Source organism: Nymphalis io, chromosome 9, assembly GCF_905147045.1.
Source record: "Nymphalis io chromosome 9, ilAglIoxx1.1, whole genome shotgun sequence".
Lineage (NCBI taxonomy): Eukaryota > Metazoa > Arthropoda > Insecta > Lepidoptera > Nymphalidae > Nymphalis > Nymphalis io.
In genome coordinates this window covers 2652240-2676028 of record NC_065896.1, presented here as the reverse complement: position 1 = coordinate 2676028, position 23789 = coordinate 2652240, and the positions used below count along the sequence as shown (strand labels likewise).

The 23789-nt window shown below is 37.0% G+C and overlaps 3 protein-coding genes across 11 annotated transcripts in view; 2 read left to right on the top strand and 1 right to left on the bottom strand.

Moving 5' to 3' along the window:
- Nucleotides 1-3324, top strand: part of LOC126770443 (WASH complex subunit 1) — a 31346-nt gene extending 28022 nt beyond the window's left edge. For both annotated transcript variants that reach the window (XM_050489818.1, XM_050489817.1), the window contains exon 6: nucleotides 289-3324. In XM_050489818.1, the coding sequence (XP_050345775.1) occupies nucleotides 289-477 (189 nt within the window). In that variant the 3' untranslated portion in view covers nucleotides 478-3324. The remainder of the gene's footprint in view (nucleotides 1-288) is intronic.
- A 6162-nt stretch (nucleotides 3325-9486) lies between these two features.
- LOC126770449 (WD repeat-containing protein 13-like) lies at nucleotides 9487-14996 on the top strand. The gene is made up of 11 exons (XM_050489828.1): nucleotides 9487-9675; nucleotides 9824-9879; nucleotides 9977-10096; nucleotides 10643-10750; nucleotides 11256-11409; nucleotides 11584-11750; nucleotides 12142-12202; nucleotides 12875-12957; nucleotides 13211-13374; nucleotides 13923-14125; nucleotides 14707-14996. Exons 1-11 carry the CDS (start codon nucleotides 9594-9596, stop codon nucleotides 14805-14807), a joined length of 1299 nt encoding a protein of 432 aa, XP_050345785.1. The 5' UTR covers nucleotides 9487-9593; the 3' UTR covers nucleotides 14808-14996.
- Nucleotide 14997: 1 nt separating this feature from the next.
- LOC126770441 (uncharacterized) overlaps nucleotides 14998-23789 on the bottom strand; it is a 37764-nt gene continuing 28972 nt past the window's right edge. For 3 of the 8 annotated variants that reach the window (XM_050489809.1, XM_050489814.1, XM_050489811.1), the window contains 9 exons: nucleotides 23457-23598; nucleotides 23077-23263; nucleotides 20592-22993; nucleotides 20322-20497; nucleotides 19491-19541; nucleotides 18757-18942; nucleotides 18152-18278; nucleotides 17938-18048; nucleotides 14998-17867 (listed from right to left, as the gene is read on the bottom strand). In XM_050489809.1, coding sequence (XP_050345766.1) covers nucleotides 17002-17867; nucleotides 17938-18048; nucleotides 18152-18278; nucleotides 18757-18942; nucleotides 19491-19541; nucleotides 20322-20497; nucleotides 20592-22993; nucleotides 23077-23263; nucleotides 23457-23598 — 4248 coding nt within the window. In that variant the 3' untranslated portion in view covers nucleotides 14998-17001. Of the gene's footprint in view, nucleotides 17868-17937; nucleotides 18049-18151; nucleotides 18279-18553; nucleotides 18673-18756; nucleotides 18943-19486; nucleotides 19542-20321; nucleotides 20498-20591; nucleotides 22994-23076; nucleotides 23264-23456; nucleotides 23599-23789 lie in introns of those variants that run through there. The other 5 variants (XM_050489810.1, XR_007669457.1, XM_050489812.1 and 2 more) reach the window with 5 other exon arrangements.

Here is a 23789-nt window from a genome sequence, read left to right as displayed (position 1 = left end):
CGATACATTCAAGAGAAATCACACACTGAATAACAATACATTTATATAGTAATATTAACGTCTCCTTAGTTCAGCGTATCTGTTAAACTCGAACTCTGGTTATCAACTTACCACTAGAGATAAAATAGAATGGAGATTGATCTTAATTTTTTTTAAGTACATGAATGAAAATGTTTTACAATCGGCCATATAAGTTGTTTAAAATATCATTTTAGGAACAGAAAATCTGTTATACAAAAATAACATTTTTTTTTTCAATTATTTTAATCAAAAATGTATTATTGGCAGGGCTCCAAACAGCCAGTCGGCGGAGATCTAATGGCGGATCTACACGCCAAACTTTCGATGCGTCGTCGAGGGATATCTGGCGCTGAAAGATCTGGCGGCTCGATTCTCCACACCTTGGCCAGCGTCATACCCGAGCCCGGCGAACAATCATCACCGCAGAGATCATCAAGCGACGAAGATTGGGAATAAAAGGTTTTAAAAGAGTGCTGATAAAAAATCTAAAAATAACTAATTAAATGATACTATGGCCTATGAGACGTTCTTATAACTCTGTGTTTAAATATTAATGTAATTATCATGTTCATAGATAAAAGGCGTCTCGTACCATCGATACTTCGAATACTAGTTATTTTTGTTTCGTACGTTCTAATCGCTGCGACTTCTTAGAAGCTTGAACGTCGGATCGATAACGCTAATCCCTTTTTAAAATGCTTCTCGCTAGTGATTAAAAGGTCATTTGGGAAATTTAGTTTTTTAGAATATCGATAACACCGTCAGTAGTGAGCACTTCAATGATTCTTATTTACGAAGATCGGAAAGGGTCCGGTTCCGAGAGGTTATTACGATAATCACATTTCTCACTAGCGGCTGTCTCGCTTTCGTTTCGTAGAAGGTGCGCTCACATAAACAGTCCCCGCAAACTATCAACTGGTTCGTGTGATTAGCATTTCCAGAATTGAGAAGAAAGAATATATATCTGTATACGTTTAATCGTCGTCGTCTTCGTCGCGGTTTATATATAACTCGATTATACATTTATATCATAACAAGCGCCTAAAATTTTCTTGGTTTTACAAAATTGACTTTGTTATATTATTTCCGTAAGACGTTTAATGGATCGTATAAAATTATTCTTTCGTATAAATTACTCGGATTTTTACCGATTATTTTAATTAAAAAGGCAAATATTTTTACTATTTACTCAGTTAATTTTGGAATTATGACTTATATTTAGTAGATCGATAAGTATATTTTACAGCAAGTATACAATATATATATAATGTTTTAGAAAGATCAAATGTCAGTTATTTGAGGGTTGGGGTAAAAATCAAGCGATAGTGTAGTGGAAAAGTTAAAATATTTGAATAATAATACTTCATTTCGCTTATATAAATTCTACGAAATAAATAAACTTGTGATTTATTACGTAGAAAAAAATAATGATTTTGTTATGTGGGTATGTTAGAATTTTATTATTATTGGCTTATTTTTATTTCTATATATATATATATATAATATTAAATTTTGGCATTGTTTGCACGTATTGCTGTGTTTTATTTCCATGCACAGATAATAATAAACTCGTAGCACGTTACGTTTTTTGAAAGGTTTTTATGTCACGATGTCTAACGGATAACGCGTGATGATGTGACCGGTATAAAAGTTTTATAAATAGCGTGTTTTGGTCTTGGAACGGTTTAAATTTTTTATAAATTCTTAAAAAAAATTGTTAAAAATATAAAACGCAAAATAGCTTTATTCATATAGATTGATATGTAAAACGCTTTAAAAATAATGTGTGCTTATACAAATCATGTATATGACTTGTTCTGTCTATATGATATGATTTTAATGCCGTTAGAACTTGTTGTTATACTTTCTGGACATTATTTTGAGGTTGCTTCTCGAACAGATGTGGCTGATAATACGAAAATGGTGATACGACGCTGCCTTGTTTATCGCTCTATCGCATTTGTATGCGAGTTGGGCGCGGGTACTGTTAGTGCCTCGAACTAGCCGCCCCAGATGAAATTTGACTATTTGTTTGTTTAATAAACTTTATATAAATAAGTATTTATACTCCTACAAATAAATATAAAGAAGCGTGGTAGGTACTCTTTGTTTTCTGCAACTATATAGCTATTCATTGTAATAGCTTTTACATTTAATTCAAGTAATGTACACGATACGTTTCAACACAGATTTGAAATTGCATCATATTTAGAGAAACTTGAATTGAATCAAAAGATAATGAGAATTTATTGCATGGACGTGTCTACTGCGAGTGAAACAAATTAATCATAGACGTAAGCGTATTTAATTTTTATAAGGGCTACACTATTATGCTAATTTTATTGTTTTCATTAAATTTAATATTAATATTTTTATGTCATTAAGTCAATTCGATATAAATAAATTTAAAATGTGAAACAAAAAAAAACAGATATATATTTGTTGCTGATACTGTCTTGCGTACTGTTATAGGTGGTAACCCTAACGCATTCGTCCATGATCAATGATAACTCACATCTATCATAGTAGATGCTTATTACATGAACTAATCTTTAATTATAATCACATTCGAGTGACTTGTAACGTAATCCTGTGTTAGTAACACGGGTAATGCCATTTTAATATCCTATCGCCCATAGAGTTAAGTTTAAAATCTGATTAGTTATAAGAAAGCTTTAAACTGCTATTGGAAATCAAAACGGCAACTGAATTGATATTATAAATGTAATATTGATCAAATAAAATGTAATCATGTACATAGTAGTAATACTTATGATTGATTTTTGAATTGTATTGTATAAACCTAATTATAAATCTTAATGTCGTGTATCTAGTAATACTTGCCTTATACTAGAATTATGTTAAGCTTTCGACTGATTGATTTAAATGATCTAAATATTATAGTTTTTTTACACTTTGCATTTTTTTTAACGAAGTCAACGTGATGCTTTTGTAATATTTACTATTATTTAAGTAAATATAGTTTAGTCAACATTCGAGATGAATTGGTTGATACGAATGTTCTAAGTAAACTGTTGATCGTTAAAATATTTATGTGAAACGATTATTTAAATAAACTCGTGCTAATTTTAAACGACTAATGAAATAGGATGTAGTAACTAATCTCATAAATGTACTAGCGCGCTGAACTAATCCGTCTGGTAGTTATTAAATGTTTGTAAATAGTTTCAAATTGACTTTACATGTCTGTTCAAGAAACTCGTGTGAACTTCTGAATACAAACGATTGTTGTATGACTTAAGATGTTTCGTGGCATGTCATTAAATGAGATTTTAAAATTAATTTCGATTGTTTTATTTATTTTCCTCTTTATAATAATTTAATAATGAGCATTCAAAAATCCTGATATCCTGCTGTGTACGATAACGATCGACCGTTATAGAAATGATTAATACATTACCTAATACGGATTCTATCGTTTTATTTTAAATTAAAAAAGTGAGGTGGGGCGAAACACATGGCATCCAAAAAAGGTGTTAAACTAAAAAAAAACTAAATTAGATTTTTTTTATGATAACTTTTTGTAAGCTAAAATTATTTCTTCCCGGTACAAATAAATATGGCGGTAATCGTGGGTCAGCGACTTCTTTTCACGCATTCTGATTATTTATAACGGCAGAGCCACCTCGCTAGAAAGCTACGTGTTTCGGGTTTTACACGGCATTGCCCCAGAATAACGCCCGTTGAGATTTCTCGGTATCACTGCGTTGAGTATTTCGGAATCGGAAATAAGGATTCCGGGAAATCGCTGGCCTCAGCAGCGCGCGTGGCGGAGGACGCGCCCGAGTGGGCGTAATGAATAGCCAAAGAGCGGCATTATGCAGCAGTTCCTTTAATATTACGAGGTGCTCATTACCCCCTAAGCATTTAATTTTATCTTACGCGGGAGAAAAACAAGAAAAATAATTCTTAATATTATTAAAGTTCATAACTAATAACTCTTACCTTATTGCAAGAGCTTACGTAATACCTACTAATATTTAAAATTGGACAAAATAGATAACAGGTTAGAAGTAGGGAAAATTGAAATTTATAATTTAATGCGAGATTAAGTCTTGGCTAAACAATTTACCAAGCGCAGCGATATCAACATCTGAATTTTCATTACCAGCTGGTCATCAAAACGTGAAAAATAAAGATTAATATTATTTAAATAATTTAAATAACATATTCAAACAGCTGCTTGAAAAGCTAACTTATGTATGTTAGAAATACTTATTTATGCACTTCACTTAATATGTTTAACAATTACATATTATTAATTTATGGCTATCGAATGTAAATGAGTGTGCAAAAATATACGGGTGGAGTGAATCTCATATTGTACATTTTGCTTTATCTAAATTGTCGAGTAATGCTAAAAAATGGTATAATCAAAAAAGTCAAAAAACTATTTTATATGGCTGGTCAGAGTGGCAAACACTACTTCGTAAAGCTTTTCCATCCGAAACGAATTTCGGTGTCATTTCAACAGAAATGCTTGACAAACGAATGAGGGTAGGAGATTGTTTAGATGAATATTTCTATGATAAAAATAATTTACTAAATGCATGTAATACTTTTGGTAAGAAGGCGGTAGATTGCATTATACACGGTATAGATGATCGTACAATAAATGCTGGTACGTCGGCCGCGCGTTTTACAGAGCCTGAAGACTTGTTGAAATTTCTTAAAGACGTTCGTAAAATACGTAAAGATATTCTAGTAAATATGAAATGATATTAATTGTAAATGGTGTATACTGTAAACAAATTGTAACAGTTTTTATATAGCTGAAGAGTTTGCTTTCTTACAAAATATTTAACTTTTAAATATTCATTTATATTTTAACATCTTTAAGAAAATATGCATTATAACAAAGTATGATTGTGAATTACATAATTGGATTTGAAATTTTAAAATTATATTATTGAAATTTGGATAAGAAAATTAGTTAAAAAGAAGAATATAGAATTCATATGAATAGTAAAAAAAAATAAGATGATTGATGTAAAGATGAATTATTTGTTGTTGGGAAGTTTCACACGGTCACACTTGTGAAAAGGGGTGAAATGCCAACAAAATAAATGAGAACTGAGTTTGGTTGGGAAGTCTCACACGGTCACAATATGTGATGAGGGGTGAGGTGTTAACCTTATGATTGTGGGAGTCGACTGGAACTGTGGTGGTTGGGAAGTCTCACACGGTCACAATATGTGATGAGGGGTGAGGTGTTAACCTTATGATTGTGGGAGTCGACTGGAACTGTGGTGGTTGGGAAGTCTCACACGGTCACAATATGCGATGAGGGGTGAGGTGCTAACCTTTGTAGTCAATGCTTGCATAATCATTAATGAGAGGTGTGGTGCCAACTTATAAATAGTGGAGTAGGAGTAAGTTTGAGGACAAACTTAATAGTCAAAATGGCCGAATGTAAGAAATACTTATTCATGCACTTCACTTAATATGTATAACAATTACATATTATTAATTTATGGCCATCGAAAGTAAATGAGTGTGCAAAAATATACGGGTGGAGTGAATCTCATATTGTACATTTTGCTTTATCTAAATTGTCGGGTAATGCTAAAAAATGGTATAATAGTCAAAAAACTATTTTATATAGCTGGTCAGAGTGGCAAACACTACTTCGTAAAGCTTTTCCATCCGAAACTAATTTCAGTGTCATTTCAACAGAAATGCTTGACAAACGAATGAGGGTAGGAGATTGTTTAGATGAATATTTCTATGATAAAAATAATTTACTAAATGCATGTAATACTTTTGGTAAGAAAGCGGTAGATTGCATTATACACGGTATAGATGATCGTACAATAAATGCTATGTGTGAAATACTTATTCATGCACTTCACTTAATATGTTTAACAATTACATATTTTTATATTGTATTTGATTTAATAAAAATATAATCGGTTTCAGAACGTCATTGGTAGTGTTTGTTAAAAAAAGTTAAAAAATAGTTTTATATAAAAAAGGGGCACTGAACGATTGTCGTCGAATATATGATATTTTGTTTTAATTAAATTTAAAATATCTCATAAGTTATTATATTAAAGATATTGAAATTAACAAATAATAAAGTCTATTACTTCTACTGGTGTATTTATTATGTAATTATAATAAGGTAATTATTATGCACTTTCATGCTCATCTAATATCATAAATACTATGGACTATTTCTATTTAAACTATTTAAAATTAAGTATTTAAAGTTCTTATGAGTGCGATCTTTATATTATAAATCATTTATCTAAGAATGATCTGTATATAATCGCAAATCAAAAGTACGTATTTTCTACAGATCAATAAAATTCTATTCAAGTTTGATATTATATATTTGTTATTTTGCTGGTGGTGGGGCTTTGTGCAAGATCACCTGGGTAGGTACCACCCATTCATCAGATATTCTACTGCAAAACAGAATTACTTAACACGTTCACAGTGCATGCCCCATCGATGGGGCATTTTGAGCAACTCACCGTACGTGAATGCCCCATCAATGGGGCATGAGCCCTTCCCAAGTTTAAAGTTTGTAACTCTGTACACGTATGAGCCAATATGCTTATATGAACTTACACGTGTGAGTAATGAACTAAAGAAAAAATATACGTGAAAACCCGATTACCTTTTTATAAGGGTTGCCAGTTTTCACTATAAAAGGTCGCGTGTATTTTGGGCAAAAATAAAACAATAATATGTTAATCTAATTTATTGATTTTATATTATTTTTATAATTTTCGTATTTATTTTTAATGGCACCTGTTAAAGCAATTCAGACAGAAAGCTTTATGGCACCCCAGACACTCCATATCAGTTTTTTTTGCTTTGCGGGCTGATTCCGCTGCTGTACGGCCTTCTTCAATAAAAACTTTGTAACAGCCAGTGCAACGTTTCCTGAAGATTCTTTTTGGGTCACGTCTTGGAATTTTTGTGAGGGAATGGCTAGATCTAGAAGATCTAGCTGGCTGGCTAGAACATTGTGGTGTAGATAATCCATCAGAAGGTGCAGGAAATTGAAGGCTCAGTAACTGTTTAATTATTATTTCATGACCTTTGAGCACAGTCACTTTGCTTTGTGCATTCAAGTCCTTGTATATCAATACTGCGTTAATCACACAAATTGACATCAGATCTCCAGCAATTTTTTTATACCAAAAGCAAGTTTTGCGCACAGGGGAATTGTAGCTGGCGAGCTGGTCTGCTACATCAATGCCTTTTTTCCACGATTATACTCCATGACTATTTTAGGCTTCAAAATCGGTCTATATCCAGTAGACATTTGCATGTCATGATTATGACATGTTGACATAACCAGTACATCGCGTTGGTCCTTCCACTTCAACACAGTTAAAAAACTGTTCTGTTTTACTGCAATTTCACCCTTTTTTAGAGTTACGTTGACCACATCAGGGGGAAGGTCTCGTCTATTTTTACGCACAGTTCCGCAAAAGTCTGTTCTACGTTGTTTTAGATATCTGGCCAACCGCCATCCGTGGGTCATACGTGTATGACCCACGGATGATTCATTCGTCCAGATGGTTTTTTTTCATATGAAGGGGTCTTAAAATTAAAAAACAATGATAATGTATATCATTTTTACACCTAACAAAACATATTATCCCCAATTGGCGTTTACACTTATGGAGTTATCTCCATAATCATAGCTACACTGTTAACGTGTTAATATTGTTGTGTTCCGGTTTGAAGGGTGAGTTTATTATAACTGTCTACTTAGAATGTCAATAGACATTCAGGGAATAAAAAAAAGAAGAATGACAGAAGGTTTGATTAAAAAAACAGGATGGACTTTTTTAGGCGGAGCTTGGCAAGAAGAGGTTTTGGACAAAAACGACGAATAATCTACTATTTTGCACGTGGATGAGGAAAAGGGAGTTGAGAGTTACGGTGACTCGTTCGAGTAGTATTAAATAATATAAGTATTTTTAATGTATAATAGATTATTTATATAAAGTCACTATGTAAATTAATTATTACGTAATGGAGGAAAGGAATTAATATTTTACTTCCATTCATCAATATTTAAATTAAATATATATTGTTAAGGTCGCTTATTAATTAATACGTAATTAATAGGTTAGTTTAGTTGAATAAGTAAATACGTTAAATAATATTTATTTTGTTCTATTAATTTTTATAGTTAAAGACTTTAAAAAAGGCTTGATCGATTTAGTTTATGTACAAAGAAAGGGAAATAAAAACAATTTTTACCGATTATAATATTATACTTTGTTAATTATTAACCCTTCCATGTTCCTAATGCATGTTTAACAAGTGTAATTACAAGCACAAGGGACATAACATCTTAGTTCCCAAGGTTGGTGGCGCATTGGTGATGTAAGCGATGGTTAACATTTTTACAATGCCAATGTCTATGGGCGTTGGTGACCACTTACCATCAGGTGGCCCATATGCTCGTCCGCCTACGTATACTATATTTTTTTTTTTATAAATAAGTAAATCCCGAGAAGAATATTTAGGTGCGTGGCCTAAATCGCAATTATTATCGAGATCTTGTCCAGTATCATAATAATTTGATAGTCGCTGTAACAGATAAGTGATATCGTACCTAATTGGATATTCTAATTTCCCATCCATAATAATCGATGGCCTTTATTAAATATATAGTATACTTAACAGGAGGTATACTTTGTGTTCTTCGGATGATTGCTTATGTTAAGTGCGTATGTTTAGTTGTTTCCAAAAATGGCTGAAGCATGCAGAAACATTGTCACACCGGGATATTTCCCGGCGTAACAATTAAGGACAGTTAATCTCTTGTTAAATAATTTTGCAATCAATATATAGGATAATGATGGAGATTAAAGCAAGGTTGATGTTAATGAAAACTTCAACTTGCGACAAATTGATTTAATGAATGCAGAATATAATTATAATAAAATAATCTGAAATACACTTTGTGATTTTATTGGTACGAATAATTCGTCAGGTAAAATACCTAACATAGTACGATTTATGTTAAATTAATAGCAATTCAAAATTACATTTAACAAAAGTTGGAGATATTTAGTTTGGTATAAGGTATTAAATATTAAAAATAGTGATGAGTTATAAGGCCTGTTTTCGTTTTATACTCATTTTTTTGGAAAAATAAATGCTATTCCTGATTTCCATTCACGAGACAAAAATTAATAAGCATTGAGGTATTTCCTAAGAGTAAAGAAATGTCATTAATAGGTAACCCTTAAGCTTCTTTACCCCAGTAAATAACATTGGATTGCCACAAGATCTTTGAAGCACTTTATTTATTATTGGAGCCTCATAAATATCATTAGATATTAAATTGGATTTTTATTGACAATATGTATTATAAAAACAAGTTAGTTATTTTAGGACGTAATTCTTGTGTCATAAACAGCTGTTACCAAACGTCTATAATCATTTTGTCACTGTCAAATTTGATAATACTAAAAATATACTTTGATAATTTGGTTGTTCTTCTCAATTAAAAGCTAAAAAGCATAACAACTATAACATGCTCTTAAAATAAAAATCATTTATAGTACATAAACATGGCTGCGGCATTTCAGCAGCAGATTTTTGCCCTGGATGCGCGCTTTAATGCTTACAGAGCTCCTGGGAATCCAAACTTTAGTATGTTGTTTATTTTGAAATCACTTAAGAGTTACCAGGCTTACGCCTTGCTTATATTTTTGATATCGCTTTTTTTATTAAATATAATAATCATAAATGCATAACATCTGATGGCTTGTATCAATTGTTTATAGATTTAATGTTTCAGAAACTTTATATATACGCCGTAGAAGTCAGCTTCTTAGAGAAAATTCAAAATTTAAGGTATTTTATTAATATTTTTTATTGTTTGTATCAATTTTTTTCTTCATACTATAATTATAAATAACTAATATTTCATTTAATTTATGATATTCATTAGGATATAGAAACAATCAAGAAGTACATAAATATTAGAAGTCAGCTGTTGCAGCGAAGGTATGGGGTTCAGGATAATATATCTATCAGTTCATCCTCATCTCGACAAAGATCAAATAGTAGAGTAAGTTAAAATACATAAATATTTCATTTTAACTGTTGAATATCTGTTGTAAACTTATTAAGAGAGTAACACACCATGATATCTGTTACTATGAAATTAATCTTATTAAATTTTTTTGGTTATCTTCATATAAAAAAAATGTCTTAAGGGATAGTAATTGTGTAATTTTAGTATGCTAAAAAAGTATACCATCACAGCCTGCGAGTGTCCCACTGCTGGACTAAAGGCCTTCTCTCCTCTTTTTTGAGGAGAAGATTTGATGCTTAATCCACCACGCTGCTCCAATGCGGAGTGGTGGAATACACATGTGGCAGAATTTCAGTGAAATTAGACACATGCAGGTTTCCTCACGATGTTTTCCTTCACTGTAAAGCACGAGATGAATTATAATCACAAATTAAGCACATGAAAATTCAGTAGTGCTTGCCCTGGTTTGAACTCACGATCGTCGGTTAAGATTCGCACGTTCTTACCACTGGGCGATCTCAGAATGGCAATGTGTAATTAAATATAAGAATCAATAAACAAGAAAAGTAAATATTTCAGGCTAGCCTACCAGTGGACGAAAGTATTACAATTAATGCCAAGAAAAAGAATGACATGACTATCTCTGAAAATTATGCATTCTCTGGAGTACATCACATATTTGATCAGGTAGTACCTCAGAAATATTAAAGTAAATACAATATTTTACATTTGACAAATTAATCTTTACATTTACTCGAAGCCTATATATAGCCTGAGAATTTCAATCTAACTAGGACACTACAGAAGAAACATAAATATTATGTTTATATGATTCATCTTGACAAGCCGGTTGGTGTGGTTTGTGGATGCTTGCCTTTCACGTCAAAGTTAGTGGGTTCGATTCCCATCCAAGACAGATATTTGTATGCATGAACATGTCTGTTTTTCCTGAGTCTGGGTGTAATTATCTATATATGTATTTACAAAAAAAGCACAAAAGAAAAATAGTATACAAGCTTAATTTGGGATCAGATGACCGTGTGTGAAAAAAATGTCCCAAGATATTGTTATTATTCAATCATATGGCAAGTAGTTTTTGCAGCAACATTGAAATTTCTAGAGGCCAATGTGCAAATAAATAATTTAACATTTCATTTTATCTTAATGTTCTCCTATTTGATTCACCAACCAGCACACAGACCAAGTTAGCATGGTGAAGTTCGCGAACAACGATCGGACCAAGCTGTGCTGTGTGTCGCACGACGGGACGGTGTCCGTGTGTGACGTCACCGCCACGCCCCCGCGCGTCTCCTTCGTGTTGCGAGGGCACACCAAACCCGTCACGGGTGGGTAGGATAACCGATTCCTTATTTTATTACGAAAAAGACATTTTTTACTGACCTTCAATTGAATATTAGGTAGGTACCTAATATAAGGGTAAGGAGATGATTTTACGAAAAGAATCGTAGATCAAAATAGTTGTATAACTGACAATATATACGACTGCATGACGGCGGCAGGCTGCGACTGGTCCGCGTCGAACGAGGTGCTGGTGACGTGCGCGCTGGACGGGCTGCTGCTGGTGTGGGACGCGTGCGGCGCGCGACGCCTGCGCGCCGTGCCCGACCAGCTCGCGGCGCCGCTGCTGTGCTGCGCCTTCCAGCCCGCCAACAACAACATGCTCATCGTATCCTTGACGCTAACTACACGCCGCACGAGTTGCCACTTTACGATTTTAAAAGCAGGATAAGTAAAGGCAGAGGAGCGATTGGGGCTATGCCTAGAGTCATGGATGACTTTATCCTAATTTATTAGTCTTGAAGATATTTTGGATGTTTCAGTTTTTATTTTCATTTGACGACATGATTTAGACGTGATTGTTTTTATCGTTTCTGAGTACCTGCGACGCTTAGAATATTTCGATGCTGCGCATTCACTAGGACTATTGCAGCAGAACTTTGATTTCCATTTCTTATGTTGTTAACTTTAATACAGTTCGCGTTGTCTTCAATAGGCAAATGCAATGTTAACTCATTCACATATACATATATACCAGTAATCCCTTAACGAACTTCAAGGCGGGTAACGCAAGGGGAATGGTGGAGGTCCTCAACGTGTCAACGGGAATATATCCTAGAGGTACGTTCTTTATTTGAAAAAAATAAACATATGTTGTTGTACGGTCTTGCGTTGAATATTGCTCGCACCTTTGGGATGGCTCCGCTAAGTACCTACTGGAGGCCTTGGACCGGTTGCAGCGACGTGCAGAACGTATTATTGGCGACGTAAAGGTCACAAACACCCTTGAACCTTTACAATTGCGTCGCGAGATAGCAGCACTGAGCGCTTTCTATCGACTGTATCACGGCGAGTGCTCCGAGGAATTATTCTCTCTAATTCCTGCTTCCCCCTTCCTTCTTAAGTCCACGCGAGCTGGTTCTCGATGTCACCGCCTAACTGTGACATCAATTCCATCGCGCACAAAGAAATTTGGCAACTCCTTTCTTTGTCGCACTACCAAAAAATGGAATTCCTTACCAGCTCACGTGTTCCCCTCCTCTTACAACTCGGGTGAACTCCTCTTACAAACGAGGCGTGAAGAGGCATCTTGCGGCAAGGCGGGGACGGCTAGTACAGAACATTCTTCCCGACTGTACTGGCCGTCGTCGCGTTTGGACTCTACTACCACTTACCATCAGGTGGAGTAGAGTCATTTGCCATCCCGGGGCATATAAAAAAAATAAATAAATTATAGAATGTCATTTTTAGCGAAACGGGTAAGTGATGATAAAACTAAATCTAATTCCTTAGGAGGCAGCAGTATCTTAGGCGGTCGAGTGACGGCGATCGCGTGCGAGTCAAGTGGAAGAATGTTTTGGGCAGCGAATGATAAGGTATTAAAATAAACTCTTTATAACCGAGGCTTTTTTAAATATGTACGAATTTATTTGAGAACAAAGCTCATGCGGCAGGTCCGCTCGCATTACATCAGTCGATACTCGGGTCCTATCGTCCCAAGGCCTCGCCGAATGCGCTGCTTTGACTTTGTTTTATTGTGACAATGGGACACGCGCGACTGGAGTCCAAGTCGAGCGCCAGTCCCGCCGCTGCGGGGCCGGCCGCGAGTGTCCCGTGCGCGCTCCGCAGGGCGTGATCGTGAGCTACCGCATGTCGGGCGCGGGCGGCGCGCTCAGCAAGCTGCGGCGCTGCTGCGTGGGCGGCGCCGTGAGCAGCCTGGCGTGGAGCCCGTGGCTCGCGCGCCACCCCGCGCTGCTCGTCAGCGCCGCCGACGACTCGCTCTACTTGTTCCGGTAACACTGCCCTGCTGGCTGCAACTTATCACGAGAGTTCCTCGTAACTTGCTGAGGACCCTCATTCGTTATTCTTTTTAAAATTACTTTTAAGGTAAACATGCCAAGCCCAGTAGCGGGCCTTTTGCCCATAGACACTGACACTGTAATGGGTATATATTATATCCCTTGTGCTTATAATTAGTCGGGCCGTTTCTCAGAAAGCACGTAAAGCCGTTGGTCCTGCATCTAAACTCTTTCCAGTCGTGTCGGATTGCCGTTCCATCGGGTTATGAGTTTTAGGAAATAAAGAGTGCACCTGTGTTTGCACACACACTTGTGCACTATAATGTCCTGCACAGTTGGCCAATCTCTCTTGAGATTGGCCGAAATCGGTCAGGAGGACATTATAATTACTCACTATCTGGCTCACTAACCCTTCAAACCGGAACAACATACTAAAGTGTCGATGTTGGATTTTAAAATAGTAGATGTAACAATTGAGAAGGCCTTACACGAAACCCTCCAACTAGTACGTGCGGTCCCGCGTCACTCGCCATGTCCCGCAGAGTCGCGGACCGCGAAGGGCTGCTGTCGCTGAAGAAGCGCTTCTCGACGCAGCACCGGTCGTTCGCGGTGCGGTCGTCGTTCTGTCCGCTGATGTCGTTCCGGCGCGGCGTGTGCGTGGTCAGCGGGGGGGAGGACGCCTGCGTGTACTTTCTCGACATAGAGGGGGAGGCGCGGCACCACTCCGTCGTCAACAAGCTGCAAGGTGACACTGTCATACTTAAGATAATCTCATAAGATAATGAACTATGGGTTACAGTTTGTTTGCATGCACAGATTTCTCTCTTGATTTTACTTTCGTTTGATGAAAGTGCAATGAGAGCCTGAGTTAACAAGTTGAAGTCACTCATCGAACTCCGCCAAAATTTATTATTATCATGTGATTAGTTCGTCCATCGTTAGTCGGGTCCATCGACGGCAGAGACCAGCAGATATCTAATTTTTTTTTTTTTTTTTTTTTTTTTTTTATAGAAAAGGAAGGCGGACGAGCATATGGGCCACCTGATGGTAAGTGGTCACCAACGCTCTTAGACATTGGCATTGTAAGAAATGTCAACCATCGCTTACATATCCAATGCGCCACCAACCTTGGGAACTAAGATTTTATGTCCCTTGTGCCTGTAATTACACTGGCTCACTCACCCTTCAAACCGGAACACAACAATATCAAGTATTGCTGTTTTGCGGTAGAATATCTGATGAGTGGGTGGTACCTACCCAGACGAGCTTGCACAAAGCCCTACCACCAGTGATCTTTAGACATTTTGAAATTATATAAAATCATAGGGCACGCGTCGCCGGTGCTCGGCGTCAGCTTCAGCTACGACGAGAGTCTTCTGGCCACCAGCGACGCCGCGGGGCTCGTCATCATCTGGCGCCGCAGCTGAGCCCCGACCGGCCGCCTGATACGGGATTACTGATGATGCATTCCATTTTAATAATACTCTTATATTCAACTGTTCTATTGAGTCTCGACCGATGCTTTATTAAAATATAGTAATAATATAATAAAGAATATTTTGATTTCATTTCGATATTTGTAGAAATAAGTGAAGGATAAAAATAAAAGTCTTATGAAGTCACAAGTTTTATTAATTATTTATTTTTTTCATATAAATACTTTTAAAGACTCGACAAAGTCACAATATGAAAAGACTTCCAATGCGTTCACATTCACTAAATACTGCCGCCGGCTCATACAAAACAACAACTTACAAACAATAAATACCATAATTATTATTGGACAATTCATTCAAATAATTCCTTGTTTTCATTATAAAGGTAATCTAAACAAATCCATCGTATTGGAAACATTTCTAAACGTAATAGATAATTTATAAAAATTATTTTACTCTTTTGACAGTAGCGCCTATAGGTGCGCTTTAAAGCGCTGTAGTGCGCTACAGCCTGCCGACCTCGAGTTAATTTCGGAAATAAATTTTACGTTCTAAATTCTAACCAATCAATACCCCTACATTGTAATCGCAACAAAATGAACATCTACCGCGTATTTACACCTGTACATTAACGAAACATTCTAAAAACTGTAAAAAATAAGTTCAGAACAATAAAAACGTATTACGAATAATAAATTTCCTTAATAAAAAAATTTTCATCTTCGATAACTTTTTAAATTATATTTACAGCAGTAACTAAACAACTAAAACGCGATGATATGGAAATGAGAAGAATTGCACATGAGGTTCACATTTGGACGTATTGCATATTTGATGACTCGATCTCGTGGCACACACTTATTGGCGACTCGGCGGCACACGCGACAATAAATAATTACGTGCGGATTTTATTGAAAATTATCATCAATATATTATATACCCTTCTGACCTTCCAAATGTCGTGTTTATCTAAGACTACAGTGTGTTAAAATTGTATACAAGTAAAAATTGTTACATGGAGTGTGTCGTGTCGCCGAGATATCCATAAATACGCAATGATCTGTCACCATCGCTTTTATATCTAAACCTTATCTAATAAAAATTTTCACTTAACTAGAAATTGGCTTTGAAATTTGAACGTTATGTATGTATGTTGGGTGCAGTTAAAAAAACATGCAATGTTATTAAAGCGACAAATAAACGTCAATAAAAAAACAAAAAACAGATAATGAAAGCAGAAGTTTAAAATAACGCCATAATAATGAAACTGCACCCTCAATTTCGATGAGGTTAATTTTACACGATGCGGTTTATTGTGCGTATATGTAATGTCACAAGAACGATAAATTTTCGATTTTAAATTTTGTTCGGATACATATGTACGTATGTATGTATGTATGTATGTACGTGTAATAAATTGTATTTTTTTATCAAATACATAATTTATAAAGATATTTTTCAATTAATTCTACTGCCAATTAGAGATTGCAACATTCTCACATTTTAATAATAAAACATGTTATCGAATATAATGTTAAATTACATATAATATTCAAAATCACTACAACTTATGAAATAATAAAAACTTTACGTATGAAATTCCTAACAAGTATAAGAAACTCTATAGAAGCTGTATAAAACTGAGTAGGCCGCTGTCGCGGTCGCCAAAGGATCGGCTCGCTTTAACCTAAATAATCAGTATAATAATAATCGAAGCGCTATATCTACATATATATTTAGAATAATTCACGGCTATTTGTACCATAGTTGTGTTGAAAGAATCACTGGTGACTATTATGTATTATTAACTAATGATTTCATCGCTGTTTAGTTTCCTAGAAGACGCCGCCTTAATATTTGTGTACAGTTTAATAGAACCGTATAAAACGTTCGAATTCAGATATGTATAAAAATGTCATGCAAAATAAAAACTGAAATACGAATAGGAAACACTTATAACTTTAAGATTGTTGATAATCTTAATATATAATGGCATTATCATAGCACATCGACGGACTCACTACTGCCGTCGCTCACATCGAACACTTCGGCCGAGGTGCGAGGATAACTTCCGATATCCTATAAATCCTCAGTCCCGTCGCCCCCCGTGTCCTGACTGGTACAGCACGAGCCGATACACCGTGGACACATAAACGATAACAAATCTACATCTATTCGGTCCTATTTAAGCTACATGAGACGGCGGCTCGTCCCGCTCGAGTGTAGCCTTGGAGCTGCTCTCGATGCCAGAGTCCTCGTCGCCGCTGTCGAGCAGCGTGCCCTCCCCGCGCACGGGCTCCACCTTCCCGGGGCCGTCCTCCTTGGCCTCGTCGACGGCGGCGGCGCGCTCCACCTCGTCGGTGAGGACGATGCTCTTCTCCGCGTCGGCGGCCTGGCCGGCCTTGCAGTGCGCGGTCTTCCCGAAGGTCGAGAAGGTGGGCTCGGGCATGACGTCGTCGCTGTCCCGTGGGAGCGGCAGCGCCACGGCCACGACGGGCGTCTCGTCGCTCATGACGAGCGGCGTGGCGGGCTCGACGGGCCGGTCGTCGCGCGGCCGCTTGGGCTTGTCGAGCACGAAGTTGAAGACCCGGGCGTGGCGGGGGGACGGCACGTGCGGGCTGGGCGGCAGGTCCAGCTTGAGCTTGTCGCGCGTGTGGCGCAGCCCGCCGAGCGCCTCCCCGCCGGGCGAGCTCGGACTGACGGACTCGCTGGAGCTCGCGCTGTCGACGGAGCGCCAGCACTGGCCGGCCTCGTTGTCCGGCAACTTCTTCACTTTGTAGTCGTCGTCGGTCAACGAGCCTGGAGTGATATCTTCCACTCCCGAGTCCGGGGTGGTAAAGTCCAGGAAGGGCGTCTCGGTCTGCACAAGAGCAGGAGGAGGTGGCAGGGGCGACGGCGGCGGAGGGAAGTCCTCGCTCAGCTCGTCGGACAGATCGCGTTCGAGGGTCGGCTTGTAGTGCATGCCAGGGAAAAATTGGCTGGTGGTAGACATGACACCCAGGCTTTCGAACGGACGTGCCGATGATGATATGAAGAAATCTTCATCATAATCTGCGTCAAGAACAATTTGTTAATATAACTTTACTACTTTTTTAAACAGCTTATGTATCGTATTACAAACCTGCTCCGAATGCGATACCGGCCCGTAGAGGAAATAAGTCTAAAGGATTCGGAGCTCCAAACAGTTGTCCATATCCTAACTCTGCGTCTTCGGCGCTCGCGGGGTCCCACTCTGCAATAGACAATCAATAATGAATGCACTTATTTTATCGGACGTATTCGATTGAGTATAATAAAATGATCACAAAGCGTATCTGCAAGGCCGTCGCACTAACCGGAGTAGGTGGAGTAGTCGGGCAGGTAGGCGGCGGGCGAGTCGGCGTCGGCGTCGGGCGCCTCGCGCGGGTACTCGTACACGCAGTGGTACTTCTGCCGCTTGAACACCACTCGCTTCTTGTTGTCCTGATAGTTACGGACCAAATCAGACCCTTGTACTTATGTATATTATTTCATTTGTCGTGTAGATGGAATAATACCAGATGTCGGTTGGATTTACTTTTTATCCTTGAAAATACGGTTCGGTTATTTTTAAATAAAGGTAAAAGTATTTGAGAAGTCATAAGATAAAATAAGCTATTTCTGGAAATACGAAGCTACTTTAAGCAGATATTTAAAAATAAATAAAATAAATTTAAAAAGATCTTTCATAAAATATAAATGTATATAATTGAACACACCTGCGCGACCAAGCGACTGCGAAGTCTCTTTATCCTTGGGAACTTGCTTGGTCGCACAGGTTGCCTTACAGATGTTTCGTCGTTGAAGTCGTTATTGCTTCGCTTGCGTCGCTTCCATCCTTAAATATGTGTTTAAATTTGTTATGACTCGTGACACTAATATTCGCACAAGTCATACCAAACAACAAACACGAGATACTGACCTGTGGCTGTTCCATGCTTCTGAGCGACGATTTGGAGGGCGCGGCGAGACAGTCCCATGAGGAAGGCACGAACTCCACCTCGTCGCCTTCTGAGCCGGAACCGGAGTCTCCGGACGCAGAGGAAGGTGCTTCGCCCTCGGCTGCACCTTCGTCTGTGCAGCTCGGCTGGGACCCGCTGTCACGCTGCTGTTTGCATCGTACGTCATGTATTACTAATCACATAATTTTTTTTCATACCTATTAGGTTACCTAAATTTTTCATAAACATTTTTAACGAAGTTTTACTAATGACAGAAAATAAGTAGTTATTCAAATATATTAACTATGCCAAATCATATCATTTAAATTAAGTAGGCGAATACAGATGGATGAGGGCGGAACTATAGCAAAGCGTAAGACATACAGTGTTGTACGTTAGAATTATTATCATTGATGTTCAGCTTAAAGTTTAAATGTAAATTGTTATTTTACAAAATGCGTTCTAAGATGAAAAGTTTTAACATCATGATTTTATAACATTTAAAAAATATATATATATATATATATATATATATATATATATATATATATATATATATATATATATATATATATAAAAAATAATAATACTAATAAAGCATGACAATTTGATCATAATGAAACTAACAACTACGATGTTACATCCTACAGGTTATACTGAAACAAAATAATGAATAATGGTATGTACAGGCAATCTATACAAGGGACGTACTCACGTGGTCAAAGTGCGTGGACGGCACGACCGCGGTCTCGTGTCCGTCGCCGTCCTAAGCGCCACACACAGACAGATTTACATGCAGGCACACCGACACCATTACGGGGTTACCATATAGACATGTACAAATACAGATTATAAATGTAATCGTTGGAGATGAAATAGCATAATATCTTTCGACGAGGGTTATATATAATATTATTTTTAATATTTTTTTTTTAATATTTTTAAAGGTAAATGTTTAATCATTTCTAAATGAAGTACGTCGTAATTGAACATGTCTGTAAGAGTAAACTATAGGTTTTTATACTAAGATAGGACCTTCTATAAAAAGGGGTTTCAACTGACATTATAAAGCAATAGTTTTATTATTCATCTGGAGGATTTATAATGTGACACATTAAATAAATCTATATGTATTTACAAAGTCAAAATAAAAAGAACAAATTATAAGTTGTACAAAAATAAATACTCCAAATAAATTTCGTTACGTAGTTATTTTACAAAACCTTTGCCACTGAACCCAAAGCTCTGGAAAAAAGAAATTAAAAAACAACCTTCTAATCAACAACACATGAACACACACACACACACACACAGACTTTACACACCACACACACTTTACATTTTGTCATATAAAGTATATAATAATATATATAATATCAAAATTTAGCTAACTAACACAAAACTACTTATATTTTAAATCTGGGAATTAATTTATTATTATCAGAAAAAAATAAAAATAATTATATGCACACACCAAGGACCGCAAGCTTTCATTCCCTACGTAAAATCAAAACTTTATACAAAATTAAATATAGCATCCACTGACCTTCCAAATAAATTCGCCGCTAGATGAATTCGTGGAATGCGAATCGCTATCGCTGTCCCACTCTTTTAGTATTTCCGCTGATGGATCAGGTTTGCTGTTTTGCTCGCACTCAGGAGAAGTGGGTTCTGTTGGGGAATCTTGAGTGAACGATGTAGTCATTATTTCTGTCGCTGGACCTGAAGATTGTTTTTGAATAAAAGTTTATTTAATGTTCAAATAATGGATTGACGCTAAAAAATAAGAAATCTAATGAATTTTCGAAACACTTACCTGTGAATCTAATATCGCTTAGAAGGGGGAAATAAGAATCGAGCTGACAAAATTTTTTTTCGTTTTTTAAAAAGTCATCCGTTACTGAAGCCATTTGTTTTTCTTCCTGGGAAACCCCATTGGGAAAAAATGTATTATCGCACTGCCCATTATTACAAGACGCCTCTTTCTCGACAGGCTCCTCTTTGAGCGGCTCTGTTTCTGACCGGGTTTCCGTTACTTTCTTAGAATTTAAAGTTTGAACGTCTTTGTTGATATCACTACCGATCTCATTATCATCAACATTGCTTTCCACCAGCTCTTCAAAGGTTTCGTTCAGAAAATTTACGATAGCAAACATTTCATTGCTTCCATTGCATTTGGTACTCGATTCGGGATTTTTCTGGTCTGTTAAATTAGTTGTCCCAATATCTTTTAAAATTATTTCACTTTGCGACGACGACATTTCTGGATCATTTTGTTCAATAGTTATATAATTGCTCGTTAAAGAACAATCACCAAGATCATTTGTAGATTCGATTTGTCTGTCAATTTTGTTTTCGCCTTCTCCGTTTAACTTTTCAGAATTTAAACTGTCGTTTTGCCATATATTTTTTATTGGCTGATAACTACTCGCATGGGAATCATATGTGTAATTCATATCCGTACGATTAGTTTTTGCGTGCGAGTCGAAAGTTCTGTTAGGACTAACTTTAGATGCAGTTAAAGGGCTTTCGGTTATAATAATAGAATGTGGTTGTTCCGTCTCTTCTTCCGCATCTAAATCAGTAACAAATACATTTAGTGGTTGACTACTGTCTACATTATGAGATTCTAATAAATTTGTATAATTTGATGAGACAAAAACAAGAGATTCTGGCTCCGTGTTGACCGTTTGACTTTCGGATTGACTAGTGAGATCAAAACCTGTGTTCGTTAGACTGCCCATGACTAGTTCACTAGATCTTCTTTCGCTGTTTAGTAGAAGAGAGCTAGCGTCGATTAGCGAAGAAAGGTCTTGAGGGCGGTTTTTTACTGAATTTTCAAAATGGCGAAATTCTTCAGAGCTGATTCCACTTTCCATACTTTGACAAGATTTCTCACTCGTGTAGACATCCTGTGGTTTTGTCGTTGCCGAGTTTTCGAAATCCGAATATGAGGGATTTTTTGATGCCATGTCTCTAGTATTATCTTGACTTAATGTCTTGCTTTCTCCCTCTAGCAAAATTTCGGTGCTTTGAGCTTCATTGCTTACGTTTGAAGAAATATCTTGCGGTCGGATTTCAGCTGACTGAAAAAATGATCGAAAATTTGGGACATTATTAGCAATGCCTTCACTATTTTCTGCTTCGATGTGATGTAGGTGAATTGGTATTGATTCTATGTTTTCACTATTTTCGACGTTTACAGCAAAAGGTGTACTCGTTGCGGAGTGCGCCATATTCATGAAATAAATATTAGGGCTATTATTTGTTTCAGGAGCAATTTGTGGTTCAGAGGTGTCACTTTTGTTACTCTCTGCCGAATCATCTTTTAAACAGGTAATTTCCACGCTATGCATTTTCTTAATACGTGGTTCTGATGTTAGTTGCGGACTTTCCATTATACTAATTTCCTTCTTCTCAACCTGTTTAGGTGGCGTAAAACTGACTTCGTCACCTATGGGTGATCTTCTTACTAATTCAGGCTGCAGAAGTTTCCATGCTTCTTCCATACCGGACCCTAATTCTGTAGTGCAATTAGAATAAGACGGGTGTCCAGACATTAGAGTACCGTACGCTAGATCTTTTGTTTGAGTATTTTTTGTAGAATCATTTAAATCTGATTTCGTTATAACAGAGGGCGTGGTAGTCGCCACGTCTGTTCTCATTTTAGTGTACGTATAGTTGTCGTTGGCGGTTATTGAATCTGGTGAAAATGTACCGCACACTTCGGATTTGCTGTCGTGAATTATATAGGTCGAGCAATGGCTCGCTTCCTTCTCGTCCTCGTTATGAGTAAGGGTGTCGTCGCTTTCACTTTTATCTTTCTCAATCTCAGTTTCGAAATCTAGAGGAACATCAGGATCCATAGCGAGATCGTCGAAGTTTTCTTCTACGTTGTAGAGAGTGTCGTTCGAACACCACGAATCGATACTTGTAGCTTTCGACAAGCATTGGGTTTCGGATGGTTTAGAGGATTTAGCATCTGTAGGTACTGTCGTTTTAGAGAACGTAGACAGACCGATCGGGTTATCAGAGCTCTCGGGGACGGACGTTTCCGTTGTGGGGCTGAGAAGAAAAGGGGACACTTGTGAAAGTCTTTCGCAGTTCGATTCTTTTTCGTCTTCGTTTTTGTTGTAAGTTCTGTCATCTATTGGCGATTGGGTTTCCTGTATCTTTTTTAGCGGGCTGGCATTCAAGCTATCTGCAGACATTGTTATTCTATAAATAAAAGAAAAAATAGTTAATTATGATCGAATGATGTTCTCGAAAATATTATTCACCCAAAACAGTTAAGTTCTTACTCCTTGCTGCTAATGGCTTCTTTCTGCACCGTGTACGTGTAGTTCGATGGATCTTTTGAATGGATAGTGTAAGTGGAGTGTTGCGGAACACTGTTGGCAGCTGTGGGTAAGTCGGTCACCTCGTCAGTTGAGTTGTTGCAGGGTTCGGGATAGCTTGCCGACGATTCGGTACGAATTGAGGTATTCCCTGCATGAAGGGTTACTATGACAATTTCGAATAGTTCTCTTAACAGGCACATGAATTTTGTACAGCCTACAGAATTATAAGTCATTAATTGTCAAGTTAAAAACGTTTATGCATGTACAAGGGATAACAATCCTTTAACATTTATATAACATAATAATATTTTATTCTATTTTACGTTCTTTGAGAAACTCACACTGATCGTCGTTCTCGTACGCGCAGAGTTGCATGCGCGTCTCCTCTGCGATGGGTGAAAGTGCGCCATACGTCAGCACCAGTTCGGGTGGTGGCGGTAGCTCCGACCACTCACCCTCCACCTCTGGTTCTATGCCTGCCACCTAATATAAATGTGGTTTCATATATTTTATGTGACATGAAAATAAAACTTCAGGCAAAGAAATACAGACCTGATTATGATTTTAATGACATTACATTTTTTATAAGAATAAAGTATCGTATTTGATGGGGTAATTAATAAGAAGCACTCACATTGTACAATTTTAAAATATAAATGATTATTTGAGACAAT